This window comes from Erpetoichthys calabaricus, chromosome 13 (genome assembly GCF_900747795.2).
Source record: "Erpetoichthys calabaricus chromosome 13, fErpCal1.3, whole genome shotgun sequence".
Classification (NCBI taxonomy): Eukaryota; Metazoa; Chordata; class Cladistia; order Polypteriformes; family Polypteridae; genus Erpetoichthys; species Erpetoichthys calabaricus.
In genome coordinates this window covers 52,030,374-52,050,120 of record NC_041406.2, presented here as the reverse complement: position 1 = coordinate 52,050,120, position 19,747 = coordinate 52,030,374, and the positions used below count along the sequence as shown (strand labels likewise).

Here is a 19,747-nt window from a genome sequence, read left to right as displayed (position 1 = left end):
CTTTTCATAAATATGAGAGCTCGGCCATCAAAAGTTAAATGCTGACAAAGATTAGATCTTAACTGAACACTGGGTGAGACAGTGAATGGCATTAGGAGGCGCTCTTGGATAATGGTTGGAAAATAAAAGGAAGAGAGTGTAATATTAATTACGTAATGTTGTTTCTGGCAGTGCTGCGACAGGTGACGGTTTGTTCTGGGTGCCACCTAAAAGTTAAAACGGTGATCTGCCTTCTTCTCGCGATTTTTTACCGTAACTCCGATGGCCCGGTTAAGCGCACTGAGTTGATGGACTTCCTTCATGGCGCTGTATGAAGTAACGTTTAACTGAAATACCGACTGAAATTTACCAGAAATTGCTCATTTGTCACAGGTGAGTTGTAGAGAGATTTATTGGCTTATCATATTTCAAGTACGTAGATTCCTTGAAATAGGGATCAATCGTAAATATTGGGAATAAATAAATATTTAAAAGCAATTGTACTCAACGAAGATTTCTTTCTTCCCTCTCTGCCTGTGTATTAGTGGGTAAATACACAAAAACGAGACCCACTGTCATCACACAAGCCTTCCCCAGTCCCTGCAGGTCGATCGAGAAAACGTTCTCAAAATAATCAGACAGTTCAACCGGATTTGAATAAAAGTAATAATAATCACACAGACCACCTTGCCTTTAGACATCCGTCCACTATGTTTGTCCAGCGAAGAAGGCTCTTCCGCGTAGGATTCTGGTCTCTGAAAACAAAGTTCTGTAGTGCACTGACTTCTACAGTACTCAGAGTCGAAGTGTTAACAGAACTTTCCTTTCAAAAACTAGTATTCCCCTTAGCAATGCAACACTTTCTGCTCAGTTCGTGTTAAAGACATTTCCAGTGTCCTGTGTGTAGAGATGACTTTGTAACAGACACATGCAGGTTTCCAATAATGCCAGTTGTATAGTCGGGTAAAACAATCGCGAACAGCGAGTAAAGTGTACAAAAAAAGTGTCCGCAACTTGTCAAACGGAAGCTTGCAGAAGATCCCCACTTTGTCACAGTTCGCCTCTTAACCCTGCGTTTTGTGCCTGGACTCGCCACGAAGCGCTTTCCATTACGTGCGATGCAAAACCTACACACATGTTCCCCTTTAAATTTGAAGCCGGCAAGATTTTTAAAAGTCACTTTCAGGGTGCATTTAAAGAAGGTTAGACCCTGGCAACATGGTCTTATTATTTGTCATTGTTTTCCCGTAGTTTTGCTTTACCTGTTCAGATTAAGGTGTACTAGAACAGTTGCAGTTCTTTCTTCCATGTTGCATTTTTTTCTGCCGACGTGGAAATTTTGGGTCTATAGCCGACCCACTGTTTGATTGGATCTCACATACTGGGGTCGAAGGTCGCGGCGGATTCAGCAACAGTGAGTTGTGCGCAGCGTCTATAGAAACAGGAGCGGCAGGGCCGGGTTGGGTGGAGGACTGAACGGGCAGGTTTTCGTCTGCTTCACTAAAGCTGGATTATCTAACCGGTTAGTAAGTGACCTAAATGAATAGTCAAATTTCCCTGCTGCACATGCAAAAATGAAGAGGTTTTGCCTGAACGTTTAATTGCGCATAAACTTGTTTCTGTTTGAATTTCACAGGTAGTGAACTGAAAAAAATACACGCGCAAACCTTTGTATGCCTGTGAGCACTGCAAATTCACTACTAGCCAAAAGTATGAACTCACCCGGAAATGTTCATTTTTTATTTAAATTGATGCATTTTTTATAAATATGCAATTTAGTGTGTATAAAAATAGGGCCAATACATTACTGCTGTTGCCGGTGGTACCAGCCATACACCCAGAAATGTTTGTGTTTTTGATTGAAATCGACAGCTTTTTTATCAACATACCATTAAACTGATATAACAGTATAGCCAAACACAAACTAGTGTTACTGGTTAAAATGAATCATTTTTAATTAATTATTCGCATGTAACTGCAAAGTGTCATTTTCAACAGCCATTTTCTCAGTGTTGTAATGGTAAAATCCCTAAACACATCCTTAAATAGTCAGTTTAAATGCTAATTGGTTATTAGAGAAACCTTTGTAATTGCACTGGCACAGCTGAAACCTGTTATTCAGTCCACTTTTGTTGCAAGGTTTCTAATGTTCAGTCATGGGTTCAAGAATGGCCAAAATGAAACCATATTCTCAAGAATTTTTTTTTTGGACATTGAATGTGAAAAAGGTGTGTTTTAATGTTTTGAGATTAGAGATTATTTGTGATCCTTACCTATTTTTCAAAACCAAAGAAGGACATTCATTATTGGCAATTTTTCATTAGTACTGAGGACCAAGAAGCCTGCTTTGTTTCAATATTCTGTGTAATTTAGCCAAGCATTTGCCAAAATTACTATGCTAATCATTTCTTACTCTATGTGTAATTTGTCCCTATTTTTCAACACTTAAAAAAACTACGATGATGTCACAATTACTGATTGGCTTCAGCCCTTATCACATGCATAACATGCCTGTTTTTCAAACATTTTGGCATGCACACTAATTTTAAACACTTGCTTTAAAATAACATAATATTTGCAAACCTGCTTGGTTTCAGTGACTGCAGCCTATCTGTTCAGAATGGAACACAAAAGAAGAAAACAGTCTTGGATAAGGAGACACAAGATCGACTCTTGCACACATCCACATTCACACAGGGCCAGTTTGGAATTGCATATTAATTGACCTGGCATGCATGTCTGTGGGGTTTGTGAGGAAAACCAACACTTGTTTTATTTGTTAGTAATTATTTGTTTTGTGCAATTGATATGAACTAGCCTAAATAGAAAGTGTCCATTGTAAGTTGAAAACTTCACACTGTAATTAACTGCAATTTACAGGTGAATATCAAATAAGTAAGAAGGAACAAGCATCCATAAGGTAAAAAATTAAATTAAGCAAAAATAAACTTTAGTGTGACAGTAGTCTATATCTCATATGTTTGTATGTACATCAGTGCTTCAGCTGAAAAAAGAAATTTTGTGGAAATTCATTTCAGTGTAAAAGTGCTTACATAGGATCGTACTGGAAAATATTTCACTGTCTTCTTATATGTATTGTCAAAACCTATAAATGGAAATATGCAGATTGCAGATCCTGCATCAATCATCATTTGCCACTGTCATTTTTCAGTATTTGCTCATGTGCTCCTTTATGAAGTGCAGCAAAGTGGTCACTAGATGCTTCCCTGCACTTTAATCATTAATTGTTCTAATATGTCACCAGCAAAAGCAAGCTAGGGAAATTCACACAAAAAAACTGCATAAAATAGCATTAACTGCTGTTTTTGGGCCTTTCCTTTAAGCATGGGAGGTTTGTGTACACAGAGTTTCAGATTTAGCACCACTCTCTGAAGGTAGGGTGTTGTCTGAAGAGAATCGGAAAGCTGTAGGCTGTTTAATTGTGTTGCTGCAAACAAAAAGAGTCAAGAAATTAAGCCACTCTTGAAGAGACAAGAGGTAAAAACCAATAAAGTACGTCCTAGTGAATTGTAAAATCAAATCCAGAGTGTGTGTGCTGTGTTAATTGGTTAGAAGACTGAGATGGTGCTGGGACTTCTTGCACCCCTGACCAAAGCACAACTAATGAGACATTGTCTTAGATCCAAAATATATAAATATTTATATTGTTACACTGTACCACAATATAGATTATTTAAGTGCACAGGGACCTCTCCCTCATTTTCTATCCCATGATAGCCTTTGTCACTACTTCTCTCCTGACCCCAAATTCACCCAGCTGAGAAGGAGAGGCTTCTGTCAAAGCTGCACCTGGAAGTACTCCAGAAGCACTTCCCGGCCACACAAATGTGGGAAGGGAAGCTGCCTCCTGAGAGCTCCCTCCAGCAGGTTCCACTCCAAATACATTTCACATGTGGCCCTGTAGGATTCTAAACTTGAAAAATGTCAATGGTATGCTGCTAATCGGTGTAATGGGGGAATATATTGCCTTTGTAGACAGTCCTTCACTGCCCATCCCTTATGCTGGTTCACTTTCCAGGTTACTGTACAACGTCCTTCACAAGAAGTCATCTTCCTAAAAACTGCATCTAAATAATATAAATAAGCATTTACATTGTTTAGCGTTTCCCTGTCAGATTAAATCTAACTTGACTGTCCATCTGAAAATGGAGCTTGAGCTGACTTTTGTCTTCTATTCACAGCAAGACTTACAGATTATTCAACTCCTTGTACCGAATCTACATGTAAGTTAGCTTGGCATGCACCAATTTCAAGATGAAATCAACCTTTCACAAACTGTTGAAAGTTTGCGTTAGGGTGCCTACTCAGTTCACACCAGTCAGTTTGTTTTTGTCTGCACATGTTGCAGCCTGAGTACAGGGCTGATTCTTAAGCAGCACAGGCTGTAGATTCAAAAAGAAGGAACTATATGAAAATAGAGGAATGGCTGAAGCAGCAATTGACGAAGCACACCTTGGCCAGCCACCAAGTATTTATCTCAGCTTGGCTTTTGAAATGACACTAGCTCTAGATGTCCACCAATTAGTGCGCCTGGCTCTCCGAGTAATGCAGACCAGTGAATGGCTGCCACTATTCATTAATCAGTGTGCTGACTGTTTTTTCAGTAGAGTTTTACAAAATGAACCTATACAGCGGCCTCTGCTGAGCTTCAGTTTATGCCCTTTACAGTGTGGCCAGGATATTTGCACAAATGCAGTCAGACTTGTCACCTTTGTTTAGGTTTCTCTGTACTTTTAACTGTGGATTTATGCTCTCTTAGGTTCCATTGGTTCCTTATGAGGATTTGGGTTTCCTTCTCCATTGTAAAACCGTGCTGTTAAATCGAGTGTGTCCCAAGAAGATGACATGTCTATGACTGATTCCTGTCTTGACCTTCATGCTTCCAGGAAAGCCACCCTGCAATCATCTACTATACAAGTAAGAACAGGTTTAATAAAGTGATGAACAATTAACTGTTCTCATAATTCTTTGGTCATTTCTATTTTTACAGGTAAGGCAGAGTTTTTTTTACAGCATATTACACAGTGCAGTTGAAAAATACAGCATAGAAGTTGAAGTGAAAGGAACATTAATTATAAATACAAGATGGGAGATAGCAAAGGAGTAAACTTTTACAAAGACTTTGGTGTTATGTTAATACATGGTTGTCATTCTCCAGGTAGTGCTTGGAAGTATTTTAAGATTCTAATTAAATGTTAGGTTTCATAACTTTCTGCAGTCCAACCCGTTTTGTTGCTCTAGGAAAGAATACAGTTTCCCTCCCTAACCTGTCAACACTGCATAAGAAGCCATAATACAGGTTTGAACTTTGTTTAAACTAGGAATCGTTGTTTATAAAAAAGGTGTAAACACTGAAGAGAACTTTTAAAGCTTGAAAATAACTCACAGTTTCAATAAAAACTGTTGAATATAATGAAAAACAGAGATTAGACAAATACTAAACACCAAGTTGGTTTAGTGATTTAAGCCTCTTTCAAGCTGCTAGTCCTCGAGCATGGCATCAGAATTCTTGGTATTCATCTTTAGGTTGAAGTGGACTTACCAATGAAATTTGTAGTCGCAACTATTGCAGATAAAGGTGACCGTGGTTATGGCTTATGAAAATCAGATGTTGAAAATAGATTAATGTCCACCTAGGAAGAGACCTAAACCTAAAGAAAATGTTATAAATCTTGGATTAATATCCGATATTAACTAGAATTTCATTTTTTTTTGCTAGTTGTTTTTTCCAGTATTGTGGTGACCAAAGTACAATTTACCATTTGTTAAAGTTTGATTGTTGGTAATTGTCATAATTAGTTTAAATTGCTATCAAGACACAATAAAACCAGGAACCTAAATATTTATATATTGTGCCATGGTAAGATTCTGAGAAAGTAAAGCATTGCACTTAATATATTTTACAGTCAGTACAATTAGAAAAAAATGTACAAAACAAATTATTATGCAAAGTTAAGCAATATAACAAGGTTAAAACAAAGATTATTGGTGGGTGTTACAAACTAAACACTTAAACCAACTTTCTGTTTAAACAAGACTAAATATGATAAAGCCTCATTGAAGTCAGACAACATTACCTTGTAAGATAATACCTCTATTTCAATACGTAAATTAAAAACCAGATATGTCTTTAGCATGATCTATAAAATGTAAGTTTTAGTGACTGAACTTTGTTCATTAGCTGGACACAACCCATTTTTACTCACTGTCTCTTGAATGGTTTCCTTTTAATGAAAATGTGCTGCTGCTTACATGAAATTTAAGTCTGTGTGTTTCTTACATATCTGTAATTCTAATTTTCAAGCAAAGTGAAGTGTTTTTTTATAAATTTTAAAACTACCATGTCTGGTCTTGCAGCTTATAATCGAGCTGCAGGGTACCAACGTCCTTAGGTGAACGAAAAAAACATATAACTTGTCAAATACATCCATTTTGAAGCAGCATATGTTTAAGTTCAATAAAACATTTTTTCTGTGTTTGAGGCATCCTTGTGATAATGAAAGGAAAGTAGAAATAATTTTCACAGATGTTTGTAGCTATTTTTTTGAGGCAAAATACATTTCCTGTTTGCTTTTCTGCTCACAGTCATCAATGTGGTTGGAGTTATGAGAATCGAACAAGCTCCTGGTACCAAGCTATATTCTGCTTATAATCCTACTTTTGCTTCTGAAGTGCTGTTATTTCAGCGGTTATGTTCTGCCATAACTTGTAATAACAGACAGATGCACACTCAAACATTCATAACATTGAATCTGAAGTTAACTGATTACACTGTATTGTATTTTTAATATAAGCCTTAGATTTTTGAAACAGCCAGGCCACTTGCACATCGCAGATTCTGTGGTATGTTGTGCGCATGCATGAAAAATAAATACTCAAGAGAGCAGAGCAGTTTGAAGCACCACAAAACAATTATCAACTTTCTAAATACATGATGAATCATTCTTGCAGAAGCTGTGGTAATAAAAGGACAATATGTTTAAGAGTCTAAACTCACCAATACTCACTCATACCAATTAATGTGTAAAAACATGTGGAGAACATGTAAAATTTACGCAGACCCTGGTGCTGTGAGGCAGGAATGACAGCTCTCTGTGTTTCTTCTCTGCCTATGCCTGTCTGTACTAAACTTACTTTATTGCATACCACACGCCTGCTTAATGTTCTCTCTCACTAAAGTACACAAGTGCATTATCAGTTCAACAACAGCAGACAGTATCTTTGTGAAAGAAATAAGCTTCTTTAAACTGTAAAGAATATAAGCAATCGTAAGTGTGTCTTTTCCAGTTATTAATGTCAAATTGTCTACTGTACAGAGGGGGGCATCAGCATTCAGTAATGCCAATATCACTGCTTGGCGATGACTTTTTGAGATGAATCCATGCCCATGGGGTTGAAAGGGTGCAGCAAAGAAAGGTGAACAGGGTAGTTGTCAAAGTGAAATGCACAGCAAGTCTCCTTTTAATATGGCTAAATCTCACAACAGTGGTTTGCTTTTTTACCTTATTAAAACATCATGGTTAGTTTTCCTTTGCAATACGTGTGTAATCTCATGATGTGGTTCAATAAATAACATGTTTGACTTGAAAAATAGACATATTCAGTACATTTTATGGTTTTTCTTTGTAATGGAACCCTGGTTTCCATAAGATCTACAATACAAAAATGAAAGTGCAGGCTAGTTATTGTTTAAAATTTATAAAATATGCTTCACTTTAGCAAGCAAATTCATGTGAAAAACTAATATACACCATGATTGTGAAGAACTGTCTTTGACTTGAAAAATGCCAAACTTCTCTTTTAAATTAAACACATTTAGTCAAAATGGTAAATTCCATAACCATTATATTATTCTTTTACTGCCTGCTTACTACTAAGGTAACAATGTACTGTTTAAAAATGTTTTTAAAATAAAAAGGGCTATATTAAAACAGTTAATCTGCCTTACATTTTATAATACACTATAAGACACACAAAATTTTATGTGTATAATCAAAATAAAGAGTATTGAACATTAAATGCTGTTCTACAGTTACGCAGTGTGGTCTTCATTCAAAGTTATTGTACCACCAACTCAAGTTAACAGTGGGCGTTTCAGACTTAGACATTGCTAACTTTAAATGCAGGTTCCATGCTCAGAAGTAAACATTTAATTAGTTTTCAAAGTCAACCCTGTGCACATGACACTCAAAAGGAAGCTGTAATTAGGTGATAATTACTGGTAGATGCGCTGGAGTTACATCTTCACCCTTTCCAGACAACTAGAAAGCATATATGGTTTATTTTTAAATAAATTAGGTGGAAGTTATAAGGCACTAATGCTGTTGCAGAAAAAAGGGTTTGGCACATAATGATGTTTTGAATGTGTACTGAATATGTTTAGTAAAAGAAGAATCGCAGATCTAATACTAAAATATGAGGTTAACCATTTCCATTAAAGTCACCACTCATGGAACTGGTGGTTTTGAATCATCAAGTGATCCCAGGCTACATTAATGATGACGTGTACAAATGCATCAGTAAATACGTGCTTTTGCTTTTTCAGCCTGGCTATGCCACACATCATCCAAGCTACTCTACTAGGAGTGCTTTCTGTGCAATTTATCACCCACTCCTTCCTTAGAGATTTTATCTGTGCCTTTTTGTATCTTTAGGCCATGCAGTTTTTTTGCACACTTGCCACATGCACTCATTGTTAGTAGATTATTTGTGTGGGTGTCTGTTTGTCAGTTTAGCTTCATGGGTGCTTGTCCCCATATCTCTTTTGAAGGCTGCCAACTTCATTCCCAGGCAGAGAAACAGAACATTGATCTACCTAGTAAGGAGAAAGATTCTGGAAGTGACATTGAATGGTGATATGAACAGTTCAAGTCAATGAGTTGCTGTGGAAGGGTTTGATGTTAAAAGGAAGCAAACAACTAGAGCCTTCAATATGATGAACTACAGGACAGAGAAAAAACCGGGGTCCTTGAAGTGCTGGTTCAGGATGGCTAGAGGGGATGAAAGTAATGCCATGCTGTGGCTCTGTATGATAAAATAACACAAGAAGAGTAGGAAAGAATGTGGGCCAGAAATTGAGCTGCATTCATTACAAACTAATTTGGATTTACCTAGGAGTCACCTGAATAAGAGCGGAGTTGTTCTAAAGGGGTGTTTCACCAGCATCTTCACAACACTTTCAATGACACAGTGAGGGAGCAGAGTTTGAGATAGTGTGGAGCATTGATTAACCCACCAGGACAAGTCACAAGTTCAATAGTAAGGAGCTGAGGTGGAAAGGAAAGGAATGGAGTCCAGGATGTTGTCAAGTCTGCAAGGGCAAAATATGTACCTGGACCAGAGGAGCCCCCTGCATGGTGTATAAGAAGTAACCTAAACTGCCAAACTAGCTGTGGAAGAATTTTGAGGATCATTTAGGGAAGAAGGAAGACAAACCATTAGAGGAGATTTGTAAATTTCAAAGAGCATGATTTCAAGTAATATCAAGCAGTTTAGGATCAAAATCTTGCTCCTCAGCATAAAAGGAAAGATATTTTTAGTATTATTTTCTGACATATGACTTTGCATAAATGTCTTCTGACCATTAAGGTATTATAAGTTAAAGTGTTGGTTGGCATGAGTGGATATTCAAGGTATGAGAACAATTCAAAGCCAAAATTGACCCTTTGGGACTTAGATTTATGAAATTCCATTGCCAACTGTTGAAACCCTTAATAATAAATACATGCACAATAGTAAATACCTGTCCTCTGGTTTACCACAAATTCCATGGCGCAACAACAAGATGAAAATCCTAATTAACAGGACAAATGAAGGATTAAGAATGTTACAGCTATATTGGGAGTCCAGTGATCCCAAGGTCTCATAGACTGCCATAAAAGTTAGGTCTGCAAGGATGTTTAGGGAACAGCATGCTATCAAGGGTTGATGAACATTTGCAGAACAGTATGATTATGCAGCCAGTGGCACTAGAACACACTGGTCTTTAGCAGTTTCAAAACAACATGTCAAATTCATGGTAAGGAACTCTTTGAACTGGTTCAAGATGAACTGTGAGCAATTATGGAAGAAGTGTGCATCAGTTGGATGATAGGGGTATGGTAATAGGGGGCATGTAGTAGAAGGAAGCAAGCCATGGGCCATACATTTTAATGATTTAAACTCTTATCAGCTCAACCTTATTACTTTAAATTAATGATTGCATCAATCTATAATGTTCAGCTAAATCTAGCTAATCTTTTCTATGGGGCTAAGGCTGACATACTATTGTGCCACGAAAGGGAAACATCGGAACACAAAAGCATTTGAAGAAGGACACCACAACTGGCAACGTAAGCATGTGCAAGAAATATCAGCAGGCACCATTTGAAGTGTTTTGAATTACAGCAAGCAAGTTCATCCAGAAAGACAGGCAGAGCAGGGGAGAAGCTGCAGCTCCAGTTCAGAGTATCAGAAGGACTGCTTAGGATAAAACTAGCAGCTGAAGGTCCCAGATACTATTACATAGAAGACGGTCAGGAGGCATTATGCTGGTATCACAGACATCATAGAAGATGATTGTGTTATAGATGACTGAACAGAAAGAGGAATATGACAACTAGTGTTACAGACTAGGGTAGTGTGCATGGTATGGCATTGCCGATTGAGGTAAGCTCCAAAGATTTTATATTTCATTCTCTATGCCAAGCATATGTTTGTCTTAACATCACATGAGTCACTGTGGATCAAAGGGAAAGATCCTTGTCAATGCATGTTACTTAGATAAGGGTTTGATGAGGCCTGGTTGGGTCACCTGGGAGAAACAGCTAATAACTTTAGGTAACGTCACTGATGATGTGTCCAAGCCATCAGAAGATGTATGTTTTAATAATCATTTTCACCAGGCTAAGGTAACCTGGATCTAGGGGTGTTGAAGTGGTTAAAGAATTTCACTAAAACCAAGCTCTTAATCTGAGACTCACTGCTGTTTTTAATTGAACCCTTTGTTAAAGTCACTTGGAGTTTTACTGCTTTACACTCAAGTTTGCATATAGATAATATAAAAAATAATGGAACACTTAATCATCACAGTCTAACACCAAGTCAATTAAGTGTCAGGGATAACAATCTGTCCACTTTACCTGCTTAGGTGTAAATGAAAGTGTCAACAGATGCACTGGAGACACAACAGCAAGACACCCCCCAAAAGGGGAATGCTTTTTGGAGGTGGTGGCCACAGACAATTGCTCTCACCTTACTCTTCCTGACTGATTCTTCTGTAGTTTTATGTTTTGCTAGTTTCCTTGTCCTGCGGTGGGTTGGCGCCCTGCCTGGGATTGGTTCCCTGCCTTGCGCCCTGTGTTGGCTGGGATTGGCTCCAGCAGATCCCCGTGACCCTGTGTTCGGATTCAGCGGGTTGGAAAATGGATGGATGGATGGATAGTTTCCTTGTCACTACTGGTAGCATGAGGCAGTACCCTCTCCACCAGGATTGTATATCAATACAGTATATGCCTTTGCAAGATGATTTGCTGTGTCTCCCAGCACAGTCTCAAGAGAAGGAGATAACCAGGGGATGGGCCATTACACAAGACGCAAAGTCAGGGGAGAGGGCGAGACTGGTTTGAGCTGACAGAGAGGCTATGGTAACTCAGATAACCACTCTGTTTAACTGTGGTGAGCAGAAAAACATCTCAGAATGCACAACATGATGAACATTGATGCAGATGGGCCACAGCAGCAGACAATCATGTCTGGTTCCAGCAAAGAACAGAAAACTATGGCTGCAGAGGATACAGACTTGCGGAAAGTGGGCAGTTAAAGACTGGAAAAATGGTAGCCTGGTCTGATAAATCTCAGTTTCTGCTGTACTACACAGATGGTTGAGTAAGAATTTGGCACCAACTGTATGAATCCATGTACCCAACCTGCATTTTGTCAACAGTCTAGGCTGGAGGTGGTGTAACAAATGTTTTCTTGGCACACTTTAGGCCCAATAGTGCCAATTAAATATCACTTGAATAGCACAGTATATTTGAATATTGTTGCTGACCATGTCCATTACATTATGGCCACAATTTACTCCTCTTCCAGCATGACAATACACAATTTCACAAAGCAAAAGTCATGTCAAACTGTTTTCATGACCCTGACAATGAGTTCAGTGTTCTTCTTTGGCCATTCCACTGAATGGATGTGAATCCAACAGAATACTTTTGGGATGTGGTAGAACGAGAGATTTGCAGCATAAATGTGCAACTGACAAATCAGCAGAAATTGTGCGATGCAATCATGTCAACATGGACCACAATCTCAAAGGGATGCTGCCAACATTTTGTGGAATCCATGAAACCGAGGTGTTTTGAGAGCAAAAGAAGTATTTGTACTGTATAATGGTCCTAATAATTTGCTCCATGAGATTATATGAGCACACATACTGTATGTATAAACATTTTTGTATGTATGTATGTGTATATACATAGATATAAAATTGAAATATATAAAAATAATTTCCTTCACAATAACACATTTCTGTATGATATCAGCTTGCATGTATTAACAGCTTTTCTTTAGACTAGGTAAAACTAAAAACTAAGCAACATTATTTTCTTGATAAAAAAAAATATTTTTGCCAAGTTTGGATTATTTTTTGAAAGAAAGGTTAGCTAAACTCTAGCCATTTCAGCAATAAAATCATTTACTGTGTGACTGAGATAAACACCCCGAGCAACAAAAAAGGAATATTGGGGCACCAACCAAGTCACCATTTTAGATAGATACTTTATTAATCCCAGGGGGAAATTCACATACTCCAGCAGGAGCATACTGATAAAGAACAATATTAAATTAAAGAGTGAAAACAATGCAGATAACAATGTAGGTATACAGACAGACAATAACTTTGTATAATTGTAACATTTACCCCCCCCCGGGTGGAATTGAAGAGTCGCATAGTGTGGGGGTGGAACAATCTCCTCAGTCTGTCAGTGGAGCAGGACATTGACAGCAGTCTGTCGCTGAAGCTGCTTCTCTGTCTGGAGATGATACTATTTAGTGGATGCAGTGGATTCTCCATTATTGATAGGAGCCTGCTCAGCACCTGTCGCTCTGCCACAGATGTCAAACTGTCCAGCTCTGTGCCTACAATAGAGCCTGCCATCCTCACCAGTTTGTCCAGGTGTGAGGCGTCCCTCTTCATTATGCTGCTTCCCCAGCACACCACTGCGTATGAAGAGGGCGCTCGCCACAACCGCCTGATAGAACATCTGCAGCATCTTATTGCAGATGTTGAAGGACGCCAGCCTTCTAAGGAAGTATAGTCGGCTCTGTCCTTTCTTACACAGAGCATCAGTATTGGCAGTCCAGTCCAATTTATCATCCAGCTGCACTCCCAAGTATTTATAGGTTTGCACCCTCTGCACACAGTCACCTCTGATGATCACGGGGTCCATGAGGGGCCTGGTCCTCCTAAAATCCACCACCAGCTCCTTGGTTTTGCTGGTGTTCAGTTGTAGTTGGTTTGAGTCGCACCGTTTAACAAAGTCTTTGATTAAGTTCCTATACTCCTCTTCCTGCCCATTCCTGATGCAGCCCACGAGAGCAGTGTCGTCAGCGAACTTTTGCACGTGGCAGGACTCCGAGTTGTATTGGAAGTCCGATGTATATAGGCTGAACAGGACTGGAGAAAGTACAGTCCCCTGCGGCGCTCCTGTGTTGCTGACCACAATGTCAGACCTGCAGTTCCCGAGATGCACATACTGAGGTCTGTCTGTAAGATAGTCCACGATCCATGCCACCAGGTATGAATCTACTCCCATCTCTGTCAGCTTGTCCCTAAGGAGCATAGGTTGGATGGTGTTGAAGACGCTAGAGAAGTCTAGAAACATAATTCTTACAGCACCACTGCCTCTGTCCAAGTGGGAGAGGGATCGGTGTAGCATGTAGATGATGGCATCCTCCGCTCCCACCTTCTCCTGGTATGCGAACTGCAGAGGGTCGAGGGCGTGGCGGACCTGTGACCTTAGGTGGTGAAGCAGCAGCCGCTTCATGGTCTTCATAACATGTGACGTCAGAGCGACAGGCCGGAAGTCGTTCAGCTCACTAGGACGTGATATCTTTGGGACGGGGGTGATGCAAGATGTTTTCCAAAGCCTTGGGACTCTCCCCTGTTCCAGGCTCAGGTTGAAGATGCGCTGTAGAGGACTCCCCAGCTCCAACGCACAGGCCTTCAGCAGTCGTGGCGATACTCCATCAGGACCCGCTGCTTTGCTGGCACAAAGTCTCCTCAGCTCTCTGCTCACCTGCGCTGCTGTAATTGTGGGTTGGGGGAAACTCTCTCCTATGCTGGTATCAGCAGAAGGATGGTTGGAGGGAGCAGTACTCTGAGGTGAGAGTGGGTTAGGGTGGTCAAACCTGTTAAAAAAGTTGTTAATCTGGTTTGCTCTCTCCACATCTCTCTCGATGGTGGCACCCCGCTTCGAGCTGCAGCCAGTGATGATCTTCATCCCATCCCACACTTCCTTCATGCTGTTGTTCTGCAACTTCTGCTCCAGCTTTCTCCTGTACTGCTCCTGAGCTGGACTCAGAGTTCCTTCTGCATGCGCTTGAGCTCATGCTGATCACCGCCTTTAAAAGCCCTTTTCTTCTGGTTCAAAAGGCCCTTGATGTCACTTGTAATCCATGGTTTGTTGTTAGCATAGCATACTGTTCTTACTGGAACTACAATGTCCATACAGAAGTGGATGTAATCAGTAGTGCAGTCAACAACATTTTTACTAAGTGCATAAAAATAAACAAAAATGTGCACAAGAAAAAGGCTGTTTAGCTATTGCTCTCTGCTATAGGTAAACAAGGCTTTGTCAGGAGCTCTGTCCTCAGTAATGTTTGGTCGTATTCTGATGTCATTCTTCAGCTTGTGTCTGTTTTTATGTCGGCTGTGCCAGAAGGGATGTGGCAAGTCTAGGCAGAATATGAGGAGTGCTAGACAACCTCCTCAGACTTTGGATCTGGACATACAGTAGGTAAAAGAGAAGACATCGCTAGCGACAGCACCCTCTCTATGCCTAGAGTGGTAGTGCTTACCGTGCCGGAGCTAGGAAAATGGTCCACAGATGTGCATGCATGACAACTGAATATTAATAATGGCATCAGTGGCAGTTCTTATTCTTATCAACTTATTAGGGAGAATAAGTGCTTAATGTAATTTTTTCTAAATTGTATAAAACCTCTAACTTAGGAAAAACAAGATCGAACACCGGCATCCTTTGGGGAAGCATGCACCTTGATTACCTCCGTCTGTTTAGCACCCAACCTCTTTCTCTATATACAGTATATTAATTATGAAAGTCGTGTTTACTTTATCAGACTGAAAAATTTTAAACTTATTTGTAGATTACATTTAATAAGCATAGATAAATTTGAGTCATTTTTAATGTGAAGAATGTGTATTTTTCCCACATTACTTTCAGGAGTGTTCTTCCATTGACAGCTCATCAGTATAGTAACTCCTTAAAAGTTAATGGTTTATGTTTAAAAAGAATTGAGTAAGGAATCATTCTGGAACTGTTTCTTGGAAAACCAGTTTATTTCAGCATGTTTATTTACAAATAAAATTATTAGGAAGTACCATTAAAGATTAAAAGAATTCTCAGTGCTCTGGGAAACGTGAGCGGTTTGTATGTACAGATAAACAACGTTGTACTGCATTGCCAGTGAAAACATATCATCATCCGGTGTGGTTTATTCTCATTGTTCACTCTGAGAAAGTAAAGCCTTTCCAGGAAAGATAGACTAGATTATTATTAAAGTGAAAATCAATTGCAACATGATCATGCCCAAATTTGTCTAGAAGCATGCATTTGATATATAGCTACAGAAGTGGCATACATGCACATCACTGTCTTTTTGTGGAAATTAGAGCATGATTTTAATATCACAAAGCCAGGTATCCGACCACAGGCAATGTAAGTCAATCTGCACCCATACAGTGAGGTATTTCCCAAACAAAAGATCTGAGTGTCCCTGTTACCAGCCTCCAAACACACTCTTTCAGAATGAAAAAGTCCCATGAAATATTGAATCATTTCAAGGGGATCAAATGTCTCTTTATTTAAGTAGGTACTAGTGATAGGCAGCCCCAAAGAATGATATATGAGATGCACAGAAGAGTCAAATCTAAGTGAGTCACTATTTTCTTTGGCATTCGTTGAACCACATGGACACACTCACAAACTCAATAGGGAGGGAGGAACAAAGGGAGTAACCTGAGCACAATCAGAAAAAGCACAAACCAAATACTGAAGCCATCTCACTCAGATTTCCTAAGACAATGCATGGAGGTGTAGCTCATTTTCTTGTCCACCATAACACTGCCATAGGTTCTCAATTCTAAAAGAATACTCCACCCAAAAATATTTTTTTTAAATGTTATTTATTCCTTGTAGTTCGTAGTGATGGCCGAGGAAAACTTTTATTTTCACGTTTTCATGTAAAATGGAGATAACAAATATTGAAGTAGAATAGGTGTGTCTAAGGCAGGGGTTCTCAACGTCGGTCCTGGGGACCCCCTGTCGCTGCAGGTTTTTGTTCCAACCAGCTTCTGTTTTTAATTGAACTCCTGGGCTAATTAAGTGAACTGATATTTCCCAAGTTATGTGGTTAGGGAACAATATATTAATTAGAAAACTAAGTTTGCTAAAAAAAAAAATATTAAAATGTACCAAGCAGTTATATAGGAATAATGTATTTTTTTTCTTTTTAACAGTATTTTCATCTTGATTTTCATTCTACTTTTCAAGGTGTTCTAATTGTTTAATTAATCCATTATTTACTAATTAGTGGGTGTGACCCTAAAGTAGTTGCAGCCTTTGATTATTCAGTGTGTTGTTTGCCAGCGTGTCTGATCTGCTCATTTTAAGTTGTCATTGTTAAGATACAACGAAGGGGAAAAAACTGCACAGAGAAAGGGCAAAGTATAATGAAATCAACAAAAGAAAGTTAAGCATTTAAATCTATAGCAAAAGCAGACATTTTATAAATGTCTTATAAATGTAAAAAAACATGCTTTTCTGAATGTCGAATAAAAGAAAAAAAAATACCAGCTAATTAAATGAGCTCAGTGTTATCAGGTGTTGTCACTGATTAGGAATCTGGTTGGAACAAAAACCTGAAGCCACAGGGGGTCCCCAGGACCGAGTTTGAGAAACACTGGTCTAAGGTGACAAACGCTGGACAACGTCAAACAATTTCAAAAAGTCCAAGAAAAATCTCACCTTACTCATGTTGCAAAAGCCATAGGTCATGTCATCCAGTTGTATTCTCAAAATGTCCCAAACTCATGAATCTTTACGAAGTAATAAACGAATGCCAGAAAATGCTCAGTTGTGAACACGTTTCCCCTCAGTACATTTATATGTTTGTACATTATACAATACATTTATATTTGTATCCACAACTGGACTACTTTATTTAGCTGTGGTTTGTGAACCTGAATGCGTTGATTGACCTTCTGCTTTTTGAAGCATCTCAGATATGCTTAGACCAGAGACATATTCCCATTCTGATAAAAAATTAAATAAAACCGCCCTAAGCGGTTATATATTGTAAAAGAATGAGTCCACGCACATAAAGGTTTGGGGTTTCCGGCCCCATATACTGTAAAGAAATATAAGTTTTGTACAAATAAAGAATTCAAAACTGGCATTCAATATACAGTCCCATAATGGCGGAGAGGGGAACATTTATATGGAGGGACCGGAAGTAGGTGAACGGACTGCTGGGAAGGAACCGTGATGGATGCTGGGATTGTTGACGTCATCGGGGAGAGACAGAGGGAAGGCGGAAGTGTAGTATTGTTTTGATATGTTCAGGTTGATTCATGGCGGCGGTGCGTCCTTCTTTCTGCAGAGATAGAGAGAGAGAGGTTAGTACCCCGCCATTCCCGTCTGACATATGATTTCGCGTCACATTTTGAGTCATTCCGCGGCTCCGTAATCGCACGTGCATGACATGACCCCCCCCAGGCCCTGACCCATCAGGTCGGGCGGACCGAACCGAGAGGTCGTGAACCTGGGAGAGGGCATCAGCATTGGCTTGAAGGGGACCCCGGTGATAAGTGATGGTAAACTTATAGGGCTGCAGGTCCAAGAACCACCTGGTGACTCGGGGGTTCGACTCCCTGTGCAGGGCCATCTACTGGAGGGCAGCATGGTCCGTCACTAGGGTGAACTCTTGACCCAGCAGATAGTCCCGCAGATGAGTCACCGCCCACTTAATGGCCAAGGCCTCCCTCTCCACCGCTGCGTACCTGGTCTCCTGGTCCAACAGTTTCCGACTCAGGTATATTACGGGGTGTTCTGCACCATCGATGCTTTGGCTCAGCACGGCACCCAGGCCTGTGTCCGAAGCGTCGGTCTGGAGGATAAAGGGCAAAGAGAAGTCAGGAGTGTGTAATATAGGTGCCGATGTCAGGGCCTTCTTTAGGTCACTGAATGCTTGTTCCGCTTTATCGTTCCATACCACATACACAGGAGCCCCTTTCTTTGTGAGATTTGTCAAGGGTGCTGCCCTTTCAGAGAAGCGGGGAACAAACCAGCGGTAGTACCCCGCTAACTCCAAGAAGGCTTGCACCTGTTTCTTGGTACTCGGACAGGGCCATTCAAGGATGTCTTTTATTTTGGAACATTGTGGTTTCACCTGTCCCTGCCCCACTGGGTAGCCTAAATATTTGGCCTCCTTCAAGCCGAAGAAACACTTGCGGGGATTGATGCGGAGACCGGCCTTCGCTAGCGTTGCAAGGACGGCGTACACCTGCAGTATATGTTCCTCCCAGGTGCCGGAATAAATGACCACGTCATCCAAGTAGGCAGCACAGTAGGGCTGGTGGGGCCGGAGCACTCTGTCTACCAGACGTTGGAAGGTCGCGGGGGCCCCGTGCAGTCCAAATGGAAGGACCTTATACTGCCAGTGTCCACTAGGGGTACTAAACTCTGTTTTGTCCTTTGCGGATGCCGTTAAGGGAATTTGCCAGTACCCTTTAGTCATGTCCAATGTAGTCAAGTATTGTGTCTTACCCAAGCGCTCCAGTAGGTCATCCACCCTAGGCATGGGATAGGCATCGAATTTGGAGACCTGGTTCAGACATCTAAAGTCATTGCAGAATCTCCAGGAACCATCTGGTTTAGAAACGAGGACGATAGGACTGGACCAGGGACTATAACTCTCCTCAATGATATCCATGTCCAACATCCGCTGGATTTCAAGCTCCACCTCTGCACGTTTTGCCTCCGAGAGGCGATAGGGTCTCTCCCTGACTACCACCCCCGGCTCAGTAATGATGTCGTGCTCAATCAGTGAAGTACGGCCAGGTGACTCGTTAACCACTTTGGGGACGGCCCAGATCGCTTGTTCCAGCTCCTGCCGTTGGAGTGGTGTTAGGTCTGGACCGAGGTTAAGGGCTGGTTTTTCTGCGAAAAGGGAGAGGGCTGTACTGGAGGGCGGAGCCTCGTCCCGATCTCTCCACGGCTTTAATAAGTTCACATGATACACCTTCTTGCTCGGCAGACGATTCGGCTGTTTCACCAAATAATCCACCAGCCCCTTTCACTCCTTTACCTCATATGGGCCCTGCCAATGAGCCAGTACTTTGGAGTGGGACGTGGGCACGAGCACCATCACACGGTCCCCAGGGTGGAATTCCCTGAGGACAGCATTCCGATTGTAACACCAGGCTTGTGCTGTTTGAGCACGAACCATATGGTCTTTTAGGATG

General features: G+C 40.4%; 1 protein-coding gene across 3 annotated transcripts in view; it reads left to right on the top strand.

Annotated features, from left to right (window-relative positions):
* Nucleotides 1-217: 217 nt before the first annotated feature.
* The window catches only part of LOC114664227 (chromobox protein homolog 3-like), a 105,043-nt gene continuing 85,513 nt past the window's right edge, over nt 218-19,747 (top strand). Inside the window, exons 1-2 of one of the 3 annotated variants that reach the window (XM_028818255.2) lie at nt 218-372; nt 4,760-4,917. In XM_028818255.2, the coding sequence (XP_028674088.2) occupies nt 4,846-4,917 (72 nt within the window). In that variant the 5' untranslated portion in view covers nt 218-372; nt 4,760-4,845. The remainder of the gene's footprint in view (nt 373-4,759; nt 4,918-19,747) is intronic. The other 2 variants (XM_028818256.2, XM_051935770.1) reach the window with 2 other exon arrangements.